The sequence below is a fragment of the Temnothorax curvispinosus genome, unplaced genomic scaffold (genome assembly GCF_003070985.1).
Source record: "Temnothorax curvispinosus isolate PA1 unplaced genomic scaffold, ASM307098v1 QBEX01016011.1, whole genome shotgun sequence".
Classification (NCBI taxonomy): domain Eukaryota; kingdom Metazoa; phylum Arthropoda; class Insecta; order Hymenoptera; family Formicidae; genus Temnothorax; species Temnothorax curvispinosus.
Window position 1 is genome coordinate 145,139 of NW_020225791.1, and position 14,449 is coordinate 159,587.

The 14,449-nt window shown below is 37.9% G+C and overlaps 3 protein-coding genes across 6 annotated transcripts in view; 2 read left to right on the forward strand and 1 right to left on the reverse strand.

The window, feature by feature from the left end:
* The first annotated feature begins 979 nt into the window (after nucleotides 1-979).
* On the forward strand, nucleotides 980-4,894 carry LOC112466248 (ubiquitin carboxyl-terminal hydrolase 35-like). Its single transcript, XM_025034249.1, has 3 exons — nucleotides 980-2,661; nucleotides 2,861-3,081; nucleotides 3,217-4,894. Exons 1-3 carry the CDS (start codon nucleotides 1,178-1,180, stop codon nucleotides 4,152-4,154), a joined length of 2,643 nt encoding a protein of 880 aa, XP_024890017.1. The 5' UTR covers nucleotides 980-1,177; the 3' UTR covers nucleotides 4,155-4,894.
* A 2,124-nt stretch (nucleotides 4,895-7,018) lies between these two features.
* LOC112466251 (facilitated trehalose transporter Tret1-like) lies at nucleotides 7,019-10,202 on the forward strand. Its single transcript, XM_025034252.1, has 4 exons — nucleotides 7,019-7,101; nucleotides 7,703-7,974; nucleotides 8,549-8,973; nucleotides 9,213-10,202. Exons 1-4 carry the CDS (start codon nucleotides 7,071-7,073, stop codon nucleotides 9,892-9,894), a joined length of 1,410 nt encoding a protein of 469 aa, XP_024890020.1. The 5' UTR covers nucleotides 7,019-7,070; the 3' UTR covers nucleotides 9,895-10,202.
* A 1,839-nt stretch (nucleotides 10,203-12,041) lies between these two features.
* The window catches only part of LOC112466253 (N-acetylgalactosamine kinase-like), an 8,388-nt gene continuing 5,980 nt past the window's right edge, over nucleotides 12,042-14,449 (reverse strand). For all 4 annotated transcript variants that reach the window (XM_025034257.1, XM_025034258.1, XM_025034254.1 and 1 more), the window contains exons 7-10: nucleotides 14,055-14,294; nucleotides 13,677-13,794; nucleotides 12,709-12,925; nucleotides 12,042-12,436 (exon numbers count right to left, since the gene is read on the reverse strand). In XM_025034257.1, coding sequence (XP_024890025.1) covers nucleotides 12,262-12,436; nucleotides 12,709-12,925; nucleotides 13,677-13,794; nucleotides 14,055-14,294 — 750 coding nt within the window. In that variant the 3' untranslated portion in view covers nucleotides 12,042-12,261. The remainder of the gene's footprint in view (nucleotides 12,437-12,708; nucleotides 12,926-13,676; nucleotides 13,795-14,054; nucleotides 14,295-14,449) is intronic.

A 14,449-nucleotide genomic window follows, 5' to 3' on the forward strand; every position in this document is an offset into this window, starting at 1 on the left:
GGAGTTCGAACACCGAAGCTCGGGCTCGCATCGTTGCCAACGTGCCGACTCTCTGGCGCCGACGACGAGACCGGCGTCTAGGGATTTCGAGCTGGCGATGTTCACGTTCTCTTATTGGATATTCGACATTAAAGTTTTTGAAACGAGGTCAAAGTTACAAAAGTGAACAGATTTATTAGATTTCGATAAAAGAAATCGTAGATAGTGGATTTCTTCACTTTTGTAATTTTCAGCTGTCCCCTTTTGGAGGATTGACGAAAAAATTTAATTTTGCTATAAATTGAGGCATTGCTGCGATTTAAAGTTACATTATTTCGTAAGAATTATGTAACATTACATTATGTTACATATTTTCTAAGAATTAGAAAAAGATAAGTGAAGTGAACTGAGATTAAAATTAATCTACATTGATAGCAATAAATATTAAAACTAGAAAGAGATAAAAAGTAAAATTAAATCAAGATTATATGGGCCGGTATCACAGTCTCCGATTAACGTTGATTAACGTGATCCTCCGATTAAACTCACTCTGCATCTCTTTCTAACTGTCCCCCTAGAAAGAGACGAAGAGTGAATTTAATCGGAGGATCACGTTAATCGGAGACTGTGATACCGGCCCTGTACCTTTAATCTAAACTAGTAAAAATGATATTCCAAAGTAAATATCCGAGAATCTATCGCTGCTTGAAGAAATGATTGCGAATATATCGAAAACATAACGAGAAACGACACGATCGATAGCCAATCATAGCCGTTGTCATAGATCTGTTCGCGTTGCCTGCACTTTTTTGCACTTTAATATCCTCGCTCTCTCTTTCTCCAACGTCCAATATATATTTATCTCGTTTTAAGTGCAGGCATTTTTGGGAATTTTCAACAACGCTCGAACAAATCTCCGTGCCGTCGCGTAACTACATTACGACGATGCACATTGCACCAGCCCATCAAGCTCATTATCTCGAGCAGCGTATATTTCATGCCGTAGTACTCGCTCTTTTTTTTCTCCTTCTTTACGCTTTTTTCACCGCCATGGGATAATTTTGATTTTCCCGAGACTCATCGTCGCGATCGAAGGTTAATTGTCCCGCCTTTAATTCTAAGCCAGGGGACCCGCTAGGATAATTCCGCGACGGAATTCCGAGAGCCCGAGCGCGCGACCCGCGGCCCAAAACGAGAAATGGATACCGAGCACGTACTGAGGAGCGACATCGGGCAATGCCTGAAATTGATAGTGTCGGGGAACGACGCGGCCGTCAGCGACGGCTGGCTGATGCTGCAGAATCTGCAGGAACGCGAATTCGGCCAGCTGACCGACTGCGAGGACACCCTGCGGGATGTCCTCAGGGGCGAGATAGCGAACGTGTCGCAGGTGGCCAAGATCATGGCCTGGATGTCGGGCCGCATCGCCGAGAAGCGTTTCAACATCAATCCCATATCGAACGACGTCGCCCATCTGCTGCGGAACACGAGGATCGACGATATGTCGCATCTCACGGAGATCCTCAACGCCCTCGCGGATCACCGGGCGTACCTGCCCAGGTCGGCGAATCACACGAAACTCTGCGAGGCGATAGTCACGAGCCTGTCCACCTTTCAGATGCCCTTGGAGCCGAAAAAAATATCCGAGTTCTACGACAACACCGCCAAGATCCAGCACTTTCTCAAGGCGCTCTGTTCGAACACAAAGAACGGCGAGCGTGACATTCTAATGTTTACCTGCCTCCAAACCCTGTACAATATCATATCGGACACAAACAGAAAGCCGGAACCCGGCCCGGGGCTCGCTGCCATATTGCAGCTGGTGGAAGCTTCCGTTATTCCACAGGCGGTCGACTGGATTCTGTCCCAGTCGCATACCGATCATCAGCTGATACAGGCCCTGAAAGTTCTGTGCAATTGGCTCCCGAAATGGCTTGAGGATCGACTCGGCGTTTGGATCATGGAGTTCATACGTGGCTTGGAGAAGCAGCACAAGTATTCCACCCTTCTCGAGCTTACGGAATCTTCGATAGACATGCTGGTGTTGATGTGCCGAGTGTTGCTGGTACCTGTGATCCGTCAAAACGCTTCCAACATTATATTTTACATCTTGAAGAGGCAGAGCTCGTTGTCGTTCGTACAGAATGTGGCCAAGAGGATACCGGCGTTGATAAAGGACCTGATGAAGGAAGATTCGGACTCCAGTAAGGAGTGCATACAGAATTTAGTCGACATCATGAAGGTATACAGCAAGAGATTTTCTACCTGCATACCTTGCGGAAACACAGAAAATTATCCTTTCCCCGTACTACCGAGAATGCAAGTCGTCAGAGAGCTCTACAGGGAGCCGGTGTGGATAGACGAGACAAAGGAATTTGAACCGATCGTGGAGCCGGAGAGGCCGTTGTCTGGCAAAGTCGGGCTGTCCAATCTCGGAAACACTTGCTATATGAATAGCGTTTTACAAGCCTTATTAATGACCCGACAGTTCTGCCAAGAAGTATTGAATTATCGTCCTCTGAACGAATCGGGTAAAACACCCCTGCTGGAGAAACTTCAAAATCTGTTTGCATTACTGTTGTATTCCAAGAGAATATGTTTAGCGCCAACTGAGGTATTGCGATCGTCGCGACCGACATATTTCTTACCTGGGCAGCAGCAGGACAGTTCAGAATTTCTCTGGTTAGTATATTACTCTTGTCCCCTATGAGCTTTTGCTTCAAATTATAATTAAAAAAATTTTTTATTTGTCATCTCTGCATATAAATGCAAATTTGGATATTAAGAAAGTTCATAAATCAATCAGTATAGTTGAATAAAATTTATTTTATGTTTATTCTACATTAATATAATCAATTGTTAATAAAAATTCTCTTTCCAGTCATCTTTTGGACGTTCTGCATGAGCAAGAGAAATCCGCCCATTCAAATTGTGGAGGAAACGATAGCGCAGCGAAATGCAAGATTGAGAAGCAGGAAGACGACGAGACGTTGTCGATGGAACCAACAAAAAGTATTATTAAACGTTGGACCACTGAAGAAGATCTAACAGAAGGCTTGGCCTTGCAACGGAAAACGCAATCATTGGCGGACTTTACACGAGGTGATTTTCTATATATATGGTTAAATAGATTGTAAGACATGCTTTCTCAAAGTCTCCCGATTTTACTGTTTGTATTTACATCTACATTCTGTATTTGACTTAAACATTTTGAATGTTTATTTTTTTTTGTAACAGGTGAAGAGCTAGGACAACGGCTTAGCGATTCTCATTCGGATTCGACTGACAGCGGTATACAATCCGTAGGTGGCGAAGAAACGGGCACATACACGTCTCTCGTACACAGAGTGCTGGGCGGAGAGTCCCAGATCACTCACCAATGCGCACAATGTGACACCAGTTCTCGCAACACGGACAAATTTCGCGACCTGCAGTTGTGCTTCCCCGAAGAGATACAGGAGAACCAAGAGGTTTCCGTTCAGGATCTCATCAACTATTATCTCACGCCGGAGAAGCTCACGGGGGAGAACAAGTATCGATGCGACAAGTGCACGAAATTATGCGACGCGCAGAGGATCATTACGATCTTGCAAGCGCCCGCGCACTTGATCCTAACGTTGAAACACTTTCGATACGACTTCGATTCACGATTAAGGACAAAACTTCGGCACAAAGTAGTATATAACGATACCATACAGTTGCCGGTGTCGGCGATACCGTACACCGTAGCGGAAACGTATCACTTGTATGCCGCTGTCGTTCATTCCGGATACAGTATGGATTACGGGCACTATTTCACGTACGCTTGCGATTCCAAGCAGACTTGGTACAAATTTAACGACAGTTTCGTAACGCAAACCACGTTCGAGGACTTCAAGAGCTTGAAACCTCCCGACACGCCCTATATATTGTTTTACGAAAAGTCGGGAGCCCATGACGGGCTCTACGAGGACGACAAGCCCGAATTGTCGACTCTAAGTAAACGTATTCAGGAATTGATAGCGAATGACACTACAGATTATATTGAGGAGCTGCGACGTCGAGCGATGGCGTCGCAACGTAGTCAACTTCCGGCAAAGCCTTTGAGACAGCATAACAATTCCGACGATGATAATCCGCCCCCCAGTAGCTGTCGCGGTGCAATCGACGTCCCGGCGAATCGGTTTCTTTATTGAATCTGTTACAACACGAACGGCGACGCATCTTGCCAATTGTAAACAACTCTGTATTTGTTCTAAGTATTTTATATATATATATACATAGATAAAAAAAAAAAAATCGCAATCAGCCTGTATAATCGCAGAAAGTCGCGTTTTATGGTTCTGTACCATATCGTATCGCTGTGGAAAATTTCATTAAGAATTGATATTAGATTTTACATCTTACGTTTACCAAGTGGAATACATATATCACTGTACATGTACATCACACTACTGTAACTCGACGATAGTTACGCTGTCCGGAAAGTAGTTATGCAGCTCTGCAAAATAGTGCGAAGTGCAATGATAACCAGAACTCGAATCTGTGCAAAACGGATATGTACATAACATATAAATGGATACACATACGAATGATAATTACACGAATGAGCAAATACGTTCATACATGTACGAGGGATGAAACGTATTAAGACTAAAAAACAAATTAGTGTTTTTATTTATTAATCGCTAATAATGTATTTGTATTATAATGTGTTCAGCATATTTTTAAATCAGTGTCTCTCGGTTGTTTTTAAATTTATGTATTATTGAGAAGAATTATACATTGGAACATCTCAAGTTTTATTTTTATCATTATTTCGTTTTTATAAAATTTTAAGTTAACTGAATGCGTGGGTGTATGCCTATGTGTGCGTGCGTATATGTGTGCACTATTAAATTATGTTTCCTTAAATACAACACTTTTTATTTTACCTCGGCAGATATATTAAACATTTTCGAAGCAACTATAATTTTATTACATGCGAAGTGTTATTAGTTTTTGTTATTTAATTATATAATTAATTTTTATATGATCAAAAAATTCAATATTATGTTTTTTTTATTTTTTTAAAAGTAAATTTTAGTATATTTATGTTCGTTTCGATGAAGCAGTTATTTATTTATTACATCTGGCGAAAGTTGTTCAGTCAGCATTTGAAGTACCTTGAAGAGAAAGTTTCTGAGAACATTTATTTTTTGTTTTCTTGAAAATAACTCGGTTAAATTATTTCTGAATTATTATTTCACTAGGAGTCAAAAATCAAGGGTGAGCAAATAGTAAGTGCCTCACTCTACGTATACAAGATGTTACAAGATTCTACCGATAAAAATCTTTTAGTGTTCTTTATCAATAGATATAATATTCCTGAAACTTTATGTCGGTAGAATTTTGTGAAATTCTGTATATGTTTCTATATATAAAGTGTAAAAATAAATTTCTCTCGATAATTAAGTAACTACAGTTCTATATATATAGCTAGTTACTTAATTTTATATATATATAATATTGTTGATGTTAATAAATAATCATCATAACATCGTTAAACTTGAAAATCGATCACTCGCAGATTTTATAATACATCGTAAATTTTACATATTTATTAAAGGAAGTGTCATCCACGGAATGTTTGTGCGAAGTTACCAGTGTTGTTACAAAAATGTTAAGGAAAAAAAAAGAGAAATACGATCATCGGCTGTGGTTCTTTGTACATACATGCGTTGTGTTATTACAAAACAGTATTTATTAAGTACAAGAGATATTACCTGATTTAACATTGTTGTAATTGTTACGTTGCGATTGCTTGTAAGCTTATTGAATGCACCTTGTCGTAAAAAAAACATAACTTATAAAATAAAATTAGCATAGTTAATAGGTACATGTATATATAATATGTATAAGCGTATGCGTCTTTTTACAATATAATATATGCGATGTTTGTCTAAATGTGCCACACTGAGCCTTTATTTATTATCATTCGATATTCATTGTTTCGTACTTATATTTAAAGTTGTGGATCTTCTTTCTAATTAACGAAGAGCGTATTTTTAAAAATAGTAATTGAACGTATAACACTATAATATTAGCACTCGTTTATAAGTTATAGCAAGATAAAAGTTCTTCACACGCTTTAAAATTACAAAAGTCGAGAGAATATATTTGTTTTATAAATAATTTGTTTTAATTATGAGGGTACCATGCAACATATACATTCCAAACTCTTCGTCAATCTGTGATAACTTTTTACTGTCGAATTGACAATATTAATTTTTGAAACTTATTATGGAAACGGATATACGCGGACTGTTTAGTTTTATTTATAATTAAAAATATACATATACTGTACAGCTTCTGTTAAGGCTGCAATATTCTAGCGGGTACGGTTAATGTTATACATATAATATTAAAATAATTAAATTATATTTGTGAAAGAGAGAAAAGAAAGATCCATGCATTTATTGTCAATGTCAACTAGAATTAATTGTGCGATATTTAATACCATTGGAATATAGTTCGCTGAAAGATTATAATGTAAGCTTATTAATTATAATAAATTTTCTACTAAAAATGTGACGAGATAATTATGTTGTTTTTGCACACCGCTGCCGTTTATTTATTCAAGACAGACAGATACGAGACATTCTGTGATAACGCGATAAAAAAGGAGTTAAAACAATAATATTATGCATTTAATAATATTTTTTAATGGAGTATCTTATTATTAAATATCTTATTATACATATAATAAGATATTTAATATGAATTCATACGTTATGCGCAATACGATATTTAATCATTAAGATCACATAACAATTCTTCATCTTCAGGCATCTCAAAAACATTTTTTTTTTTCTTAAATGTCTTAAAGACTTTATCATTAATGTCATAAAGTCGTTTTTCTGAACTTAATGACACGTTAGGAAAATTTTAGGACACGATAATGTTCCTTTTTGTTTGATAATGGCAATTTTATATCAAACTCTTGAAATGCTTTAATAGATAAAGGTGATATGATATTATCTACATCATTTTATACATCTTGGACAGTAGAACTCATCGTCACAAATTCAATCATTTAATATTTGTTCGCGGCGTGTGATTGTATTAAAAATATGAAGAAGGTATATCTCGCCGCTATAACTGGTATGTACACATTGGGATAATTACTGAACAAAAAGACATTTTTCGACAGAATTACTTGATATTCATTTAATTATTACGCAGAACTTAAACTTAACTTTTTTTATAACTTAAATTATAAACTCTTTTCTGTAACTAAACTTATTTATAAGTATAATAAAAGCTCAAAAGATTAAAAATCAATCAGAAAATCAAAAGCGTGGAGCCATAACAATGTATTTTTGTAGTATATTATTTATTACATCGCACATAGCTTGCCATTTCATCTAAGCAATTATAATCGCGTAAAAGAGTCACGGTGCGGTTTCGCTTCGCTTATACCTGGCGTGAGACTACCGTGTCTTTTGATTATTTATTAAATTATTTATTGAACAAGTGCAGATTTTATTATGCTAATTTTAAATTATTATATGTCTCTTAGCTGCATAAACGAAATTATTAGAATTAAAAGAATTTCACAAGTGAAATTATTGAATAAAGAATAATCTTTGTAAATAGGATCTATAAAAAATCTTTATAAAAATTGTTTTTTCTTTTATTTAATAAAAATTAATAAAATTACTGACATATATTAAATCCTCTTCGAAACTTATTATTTTAATAGGAAATCTCGGTATGCTGTCGGTCGGCCAATTTATCGGTTGGGGATCGCCATCCTTGCCTTTACTGATAAATGGTGGTGATGTTGACTATTCCGTACGTTTGAACCTCGAAGAAGCCTCTTGGGTGGTAGCCTTACTTTCTTTGGGTGCCGCCACGGGTTGCGTTATTTCTGCATTGATGGTGAATGTCATCGGCAGGAAGAACACCATGCTATTTACAGCTGTGCCCTCGATAATCGGCTGGTTGATGATAGTCTTCGCAACATCAACGTGGGTAATAATTGCTACATATTCATCTAGGTACATCCGAGTACTTTCTACAAAATGATATGCCGGATGTGTAAAAGAGCATTGCAAGTCGAAAATTAAAATATTTGTGTGATGGGTAACACTTTCTGTACATATATCGTATGTATAAGATATAATTGTCGTAAAATTCTAAGCGCCTCAATTAATCAGATCAAATTAAGATTCAGATAAAACTGATAACGTACGCTTCATAGATAATACATTGTTAGCAATAACGTAAATTTTTCATGTGACTAATTGTTGTATACGATTTTTTCGTAGATTGTTATCGATTTTATCAAACATGTTATAATAGAATAATAAATGCTCACGATTTATTACACATTTTAAGATAACGATGACAACATGAGTTTATTAAAGTGTCCATAAAATTTAAACTAAAACTGATTTTTAAATTAAATTAATCACAAATATGGGGTTTTTAACTGTGTATATAGAAGCAAAAAAAGAGATTCATAGTATCATCTTGAATAAGTTTCCCGAGATAGGGACCAATTTGGATCGTTCAATACCTTTATCATCTCTTTTCTGCTTCGCAGGAGCTATACATATCGAGGTTTACATCCGGACTGGGAATGGGCATCGCTTATACAGTCACGCCGATGTATTTGGGCGAAATATCGCCGGCAGATATCCGCGGTAATTTAGGATCCATGCTGACGGTTGCTGTGAAACTCGGCACTTCGATCGAGTTCATAATAGGCCCGTTTCTTTCGGTGAGAAATCTCGCCCTCGTCTCTTTGGCGGTCCCGTGCTTGTTTGTGGTAGCTTTTGTCTGGCTACCGGAATCCCCGTACCACTTGATGCGCTGCGACAACAAACAGAAAGCTATAAACTCTCTTGTTCAATTGAGAGGCAAAAAGGACGTTTACAAAGAAGCGGACAGTATCGAGCAATCCGTAAAGACTGATTTGGCTAATGAAGCTGGTTTCCGTGAGCTCCTATTTGTGCCAGGAAATCGCAGGTATGACGTCAAATTTCAATCTGTCGTCGCGTCAGCGAATCAATATGAAACTTTAAAATAAGATTCCTTGCTGTAGCACGAATAAGTAAATAACTATAGATATCAGATTTAAAAATTTTACTAATAATTATTACAAAATCGTTTTTCTTTTTAATGAGTCATATTTCAATAAAGTTAAAACTATCGTTCTCTGATAACAGAAGGATGCAATTGATAATTGGTCCGAATGATTTTTACAGAGCCTTAATAACGTTAGTGTGTCTGGGCATGACTCAACAGTTGAGCGGCTCGCAAGCCGTGTTGCAGTATGCTCAAATGATTTTCGATCAGGCAAACGGTAATCTGGAAGGCAAGTACTTGACTATGATACTGGGCGCCGTGCAGATAGTCTGCTCGATCGTCTGCATGACGATCACCGATTGCAGCGGCAGGAAGTCATTGCTGACGATCTCCGCTGTCGGTTCGGCCTGCTCCACCGCCATGGTCGCGACGTACTTTAATCTTCGATATAATCACGTGGATACCAGCAAAATCGTGTGGTTGCCCGCCACCGGCGTGATTCTGTACGTGGTCATGTACGCCCTGGGCCTGGCGGCGTTACCGTTCACCATGGCCGGCGAATTGTTCCCCACGAACGTGAAGGCCCTCGGCAATATGATAGGCATAACGACGACGCATGTCACGGCCTTTGTCGTGACGAAATTGTACCCAGTCATAAGCGAGGGTGCCGGTGTGCACTCGCCATTCTGGATATTCACCGCATGCAGTCTCGCCGGTGCTTTATTCACGCTTCTTTATGTACCTGAGACCAAAGGCAGGACACTGGAGCAGATACAGGAGAAATTGCACGGTTTGTCGAAACAGGGAGGAGTCGAGAATGGGGTATCTCCGCATGTCAATCATCCATCGACGAATATTTGAAGAATATTTGCGAATTCTAATAGTTGGATAAATAAAAAAAGACTCGCGATATAATGAAAATAATAAGTAACAAGTACAAAGGAGCCTTGAAGAATTTAACGCGGAAGTTTTTATCTAAGACTACTATGACACTGCCCTTATCAGCTCTGGTAAAAATAATATCTGCATTGTTGCTGGAGGAAATGTTTAATGGATACATTAACTTGAAGAGTGTTGAGTTAATAGAATTATTGTTAGAAAAAATACCAACAAGCATACATATTGTTTGGTTAGGCACGATAGCATTTTATCAAATGTATATCCCTTATAGAAATTTAATACTGTAAGTGATTTTTTGGCTAGTAATTAATCATTTAAAAACATTATTAAAAGCACTGTTAATAGTGCTTTTAATAGTGCTTTTAAATGATTAATCACTAGCCAAAAAATCACTTACAGTATTAAATTTCTATAAGGGATCTATGACTGATGCCATTTAGTTTTGAGTTTATTTTTAGTAGAATATTTCTTACTGTCGTTATTTGTTTATACGGAAGAAAGTAATGTGTAATATTTTATAGAAAAAAAATTTGCCGCTTATCTTTTGAATTAATTACTTTTTAAATCTCTGTGAATATATATAGACTTCCAGCACTGGAAATCTATAGTACATACACATAACGTATACTATAGATTTTCAGCGCTGGCAATGAATTTAGAAACTCAGACATTCTTTAATTCATTATCTGATATGAAAAGCGCCGTTTATAATTTTAACTGCGATGATTTATTTTACTTCGAATTTTCGATTTGTTTTAAGATATTTATATAGCGGAATTATTTCATATTTCTTTAGCAAACTTTGTATATATTCGCTTGTCTCTAATGTCTTCAATGTTGCAGAGTTATGGTATCACGATGCGAAGAAAACTAAATTAATAAATTTTATCATTTATTTATAACTGCGTTTATTTCATTTTCTTTTCAATAGTATCTTCTTTACCTTTATATTTCTTCTTCTGCAGTCTACTTTCTTCTTAATTTTAATTTCTTAACATTTCTGCATTTATTAACAAATTTCCTCAAATTTATTCTTTTTTCTTTGATTACCTATCATCTCGAGCACTGAGAAATTTCTAACTCTTTTCTTGCGAATATTGTTATAAAATAGGGCAAGGAGATAAGTAAATATCTGTATTAAGTTTTTTTTTTACACAAAAAATACAAAGTTGATATACATTTACACAATGACAGTACAGGAGATCATACAGTAATCACATATATATATATTGATATCGTTAATATAAAAATAACAAAATGTTATTGAACTCAAGGTATTGGTTTCAATTTCATCTTTATTAATATTTAACGTCCGACGGAATCGTGCTTGGGGACGATTTTCGAGTCGGGATTTCTTCGGGACGCGACGAAAAAACCTCGAATGACTTTTTTTTCGTCGAACGCAGCGCGCGTAAACAAGCTCTTGGCGCGCGAAATTCCTGGAAGCCGGTGTCCGCGCGAGCGAATCATCAATCGCGCTGCACTTCAGGGGGGTGCGAGCGGGGTGCGCACTGCGCTCCCGGCAGTCCGTTGTCCATTCGGCCGCCCGCTGGATCGCGGTCGATCGCGATCGCTCCGCGTTTCTCGTCGTCGTTTACCCGGTTTACTCTTCCGCGACGTGTTTCGCGGCCGGATCTTTTAACAGTCAATCGCCCCGGCGCGGGCGCGGGTCCGTGAACGTACGTGAACGAACGCGATCGACACAACGTTCGATACGCTCATCGCTCGAGTGACCGAGGTCCGAGCGAATCGCCATTGTTACGCTTCATTACTCCTATTTTATCGCGCTCGCGCGTCGATGGTGAATCTCGCGTATTTGACGTACGAACGTCGAGAGTGCCGAGTTCAGTGAAGGGTAATCGTCTCGGGTGCGTTAATCAACGCGGGCAAGTGTAATTAGTGTCGGCAGAGATTCGTTGACCAACGAGACGACCCGTCGGATCGTGTAGAGACGTCATGAAGTTGGTCGGAGTCGGAGTCCGTCATCGGAGTCGGTCGGAGTTTGTGTGCCCGGGTGTCGCGAGAGCGAGGATCGAGTATCGACGCCATCGACGGGGACTGACAGGATCATCGAGGGATCGCCGAGAAGGATTACGAATTACGAAGAATTACGAGGTTGGTCACTTTTAGTCGGCGTCATCCGTCATATTCGTCATAATCGCGTGATTTTCAAGCAGTTTCCCATTATCTTATGAAGATTTATTTGTACATATTTGCTGTACATCATCCCATTGAACGTTATGTAATCGATATACTGTCTATTCGGCTGTCGCCATTATACAGAGAAATTTGAATTAATATTTTGTTTTATCACACTTAATATCAGAATTATAGTGTTGGCACTGTGTAAATAACAGCGCCGTCGTTCGGTGACGTCGGGAATACCATAACTTCGAGTTCCGCTCGGTCCTTTGTGCTGTTTTGACAAAGATACTCTCGGAGATCTTCCACGAATTTCTGAACTCTGTTTTTATCGACGAGCGCCACGATACAGCCGCCCCAACTGCAATACGGAAATTTCACTTTCATTATGGGGCATAAAAGTGACAATAATGTGTGTGTGTGTGTGTGTGTGTGTGTGTGTGTGTGTGTGTGAAATTAATACAAAATAAAATAACATTGAGTAAATTATTAATATATAATATCCGATAAATTTTCCCTCGTTACAAAAAGCATTTGGCACAGCAGAGAATTCAATCTAGAGATAATTTACACTTTTTTGCCGCGTACGAGAAACTATTATAGCGTTTTATCTCGGTGTAATAATATACTTGCCCTGCTCCTGTGAGTCGAGCGCCAAATGCACCGCAAAGCATGGCCTTTTCGACGAGCGCATCCACACTAGGATGGCTGCACTCGTACAATTTACGGAGACTGGTGTGGCTCTCCGACATCAGGTTGCCTAGTTCTTGAAGCGTCTTGTCTCCTCTACATGTGTCATAACGAGGGTTTTCCTTGTTTATACGGCAGAACGCGCGTACTCTACCGGCCTCTGTGATGTAAAAGCAGTGGTGCAGTTAATTAATCGAGGCGAGTTTATTGGCCATCGCGCTTTTCAACATGGTAAATGATTCAATGTAACATTTAACAGGTATTTGCAGAGTGTTTAATGTGACGCTAATTGGATTCGACGTTAATTAATACGCGCGTAGAATTTGTTGTTGGAAAAGGGACAGCTATAAGTAAATAGAAGAGAAATGAATATAAATTTTAAATATTTCATGACCAGATTATTTTTTTGTACGATTAAGTTTCTGCGGCATTTAAGTTTAGGATTCATATCGGTGTTCAAATCGTGTAAAAGTCGCAATTGATATATGTCCCGCAAGATCATTCATAGAACAATGTATATGATTGATTATAATTATCGGTGCAGTGTCGTGCACAAAATCAGGAGGTACTTCGGAGACTCGATCTGTAACTTTTCACGTTGTTTTTCCGCCGTTGATGGTATAGTATTGACACACAGATAAGATGGAAAATATTTAAATACTTTTATAACACAGTTAACACACAAGACAAACAAAGTTGAACTTCTAACTTTTTTAATAGTACATCTTCGAACGTTTTTTTTCTCAATGAGCGCGAAGTTTGCGGGAAAATGTAACGTGGTCTTTGTTCGCCCGGAAAGAATTAAGAATATATTGGAATATAAAAATAAGGAAGAGTTTAAGCTCTTTTGATTTATCGGATTTAAAATCGCGTTTTGTGATTTAATAGCGCATGAAAATTGATGCTTTTACCTTGATAAACGTGCAGAGCCCGCTGTTGCAACTTGAACGTTTGCGAACTATTAAAGGAACTGACGAGAGGCGTTCTTTTCTTCAATTGTTCGTAATTCATACCGAGGCTCTCACAGATCTACGAGAAAAATATACCATCGATAATGGTCCTTTGATTCATCGTTAACGACAAGACATTCGCTAGACATCAATTTATTTAACACGATTGAATAATTCATGTAAAATATTTTTTATCCTCTTTATTATTTTTTATATCACGATTTATGAAATTTTTTGGCGCGTTTCTTTAATGATCTTTATTAAGATCTATGCTCCCCCTTGAGAACTGTACAGAAGAAAAAAAACTCTCTTTATTTATTGCGTAACAATATAGTGTACCTCATCAATAGTATACGGTTCTTCGTGCAGTTCTGTCATTACTACAGTAACCATCTCGTCCAAGTCTAAGCGGAGTATCTCCTGAATTGCCATTAAACTTTGAACACTTTCCCAATATTTACTCCAGTCCATATTGGGATCCATATTGGAATCCACACTGGAATCCATATTGGGACCCATATTGGAACGATATACATAACTCTTGAATATTTCTTTCATATTTCTTTTCTTGGCTATCATCTAAACACAAATGAGAGATTTTACTCATTATCAATTGGGGAAAGGGAGATCGCAATGTGAGAGTGATGAATAATATAATTAATTGCATATTTTCGTGAAACTTTTATTTCTCCTTTTACATTATTATGTCCTTAAATGAAGAATATCTTTAGAAA

Bases quoted from the DNA above. Each gene is read 5' to 3' on its own strand.
- LOC112466248 (XM_025034249.1), top strand. From the start codon at position 1,178: ATGGATACCGAGCACGTACTGAGGAGCGACATCGGGCAATGCCTGAAA. The intron at 2,662-2,860 runs GTTAGTATATTA...TTCTCTTTCCAG, and splicing joins GACAGTTCAGAATTTCTCTG to TCATCTTTTGGACGTTCTGC. The intron at 3,082-3,216 runs GTGATTTTCTAT...TTTTTGTAACAG, and splicing joins ATTGGCGGACTTTACACGAG to GTGAAGAGCTAGGACAACGG.
- LOC112466251 (XM_025034252.1), top strand. From the start codon at position 7,071: ATGAAGAAGGTATATCTCGCCGCTATAACTG. The intron at 7,975-8,548 runs GTAATAATTGCT...TCTGCTTCGCAG, and splicing joins TCTTCGCAACATCAACGTGG to GAGCTATACATATCGAGGTT. The intron at 8,974-9,212 runs GTATGACGTCAA...TGATTTTTACAG, and splicing joins TTTGTGCCAGGAAATCGCAG to AGCCTTAATAACGTTAGTGT.